General features: G+C 36.6%; 1 protein-coding gene across 1 annotated transcript in view; it reads left to right on the forward strand.

Moving 5' to 3' along the window:
• LOC106878641 (uncharacterized) overlaps window positions 1-1,751 on the forward strand; it is a 23,499-nt gene extending 21,748 nt beyond the window's left edge. The window contains exon 8 of the mRNA XM_014927922.2: window positions 1,608-1,751. Within this exon, the coding sequence (XP_014783408.1) occupies window positions 1,608-1,751 (144 nt within the window). The remainder of the gene's footprint in view (window positions 1-1,607) is intronic.
• Window positions 1,752-1,832: the final 81 nt, after the last annotated feature.

Below are 1,832 nucleotides of genomic sequence, written 5' to 3' on the forward strand. Positions count from 1 at the left end.
TGCCACACTCAGCCTCCCCTCACTTCACATACAGACTCATACTATTGGGTACACAAGAACTGGTATAATTGCACACGTGTTACTGACTCTTTCTATATGCTGTAATATCTCACATACACATACATGTATCACTCACATACACACTTTTCTTTGTATGACGGCCTGTCTTTGATTATGTTCTTATATGTCGCATTCACACTCTCACACAGACATACATCTTTAACGCTTCAATAAATATCTCTGTTATACATCTTATACGGTTGTGGTCTTTCATTACTGGTCACATATGTTATCGTCGTATAACATATTTGTATATCATCCTCTGATATATATATTTTGTGTTCGACTGTGCGACGCGTTCAAATAAAAGGAGTGCTCTGTTTTTCCATTCGTCACCATTTCTCCTTTTTTGAGTACACACGGTCGTTCCTTACACATGCATGCCTCTGTGTGTGTGTGTGTGTGTGCGTGCGTACTTTCGTTCTCACCCACCGTTTGACAACTGATGTTGGTTTGTTCATGTCGCCATAATCTCGCGGTTCTTCAAAAGAATCTGATAGAAAAAATACCAGCCTTAAAAATAAATACTTGAGATCATTTTGTTTGACTAAAACTCTTTGAGATGGTACCCCAGCATAGCTACAGTCCAATGACCGAAACAAAAAGATCTTTTTTATCCATACTGTTTCGTCTTTCTGTTTATTACTACGTATCTAAGGCTACATTATCCAAAATATTTCTCCCTTTACAACATAGCAGCATGTCATTTTAAGAAGACCCATTAACAATAGCAGCCAATTTTTATTTTTTAAAATGAAGTTGATTTTCTAACAGTTTGGCTCGACCGGACGTTTTACCACACAAAAATCACAAGTTGACTGAGCACAAAATCCAATTTTAGTTCAATCAACAGCTGTTGTTCATGTGATCGTCTGGCAGCATGACTAGAACCAGGCACGTGCCGTCAGTAATTATTCAGGGTAGGCAAGTTGGTAACCTTTTTGTAGTAAAACACACAAAAACAAGCAAAACACAGACGCGCGACTGAGTTACAACTCAGTCGCGCGTCTGTGATTTAAATCTGCCTTTATAGCACGTAAAGAAAACGTTGTCGTAGGAATGTACGTGACACGTGTACTATAGCAGTACTATTCGTAGCTTAACTTCTGAGATTGAAATGCAGGGACGAATTATGCCTACCTAATCTACATAAAAATAAGATAGTTTGCATTTTATGCATAGTAATCAGAGTAACCTTTATAATTTTATTGAATTAGGTGCATATTTTGCTCTCGATCTATTTTATTCTAGGTAGGCACTGCCTACCTTGCCTGCCTAGATGGCACATCCATGGCTGTAACCTTCCGTGAACACAGCCCACAAATACAGCTCAATTAAGTACCAAAACACCACAGCAACAAGAATATATGTTGATGTGTAAAAATTAACACAAATGTTGAATTTCTGACGAAGACTTTCTACACTTGTCATATACATCGTTTCATCTGAATATTCCTTTTCTTGTATTGCATAAATACTTTCCATATTAATGTAACAACCTCCTTCCGACCATGTTACAATTTCTTATGTATTTCTTCGAATTACAGCTTGACTATGCCCAAATACAAACACTAATGAATGAAAATACAGAACTTGGGAAAGAACTGGCAAAACACAAAGAGGCTAGTAAAGACTACTACTACTTGAAAGAGCAAGTAAGGCAATTAAAAGTAAGTAAATACCAGTCATAACAAACAACTTTCTATATATACTACAGATCTAATGTTGTGTGTTTCTTTTTCGGATATATGAAATACTGACCGATTATATAT

The sequence above is a fragment of the Octopus bimaculoides genome, chromosome 24 (genome assembly GCF_001194135.2).
Source record: "Octopus bimaculoides isolate UCB-OBI-ISO-001 chromosome 24, ASM119413v2, whole genome shotgun sequence".
Taxonomy (NCBI): domain Eukaryota; kingdom Metazoa; phylum Mollusca; class Cephalopoda; order Octopoda; family Octopodidae; genus Octopus; species Octopus bimaculoides.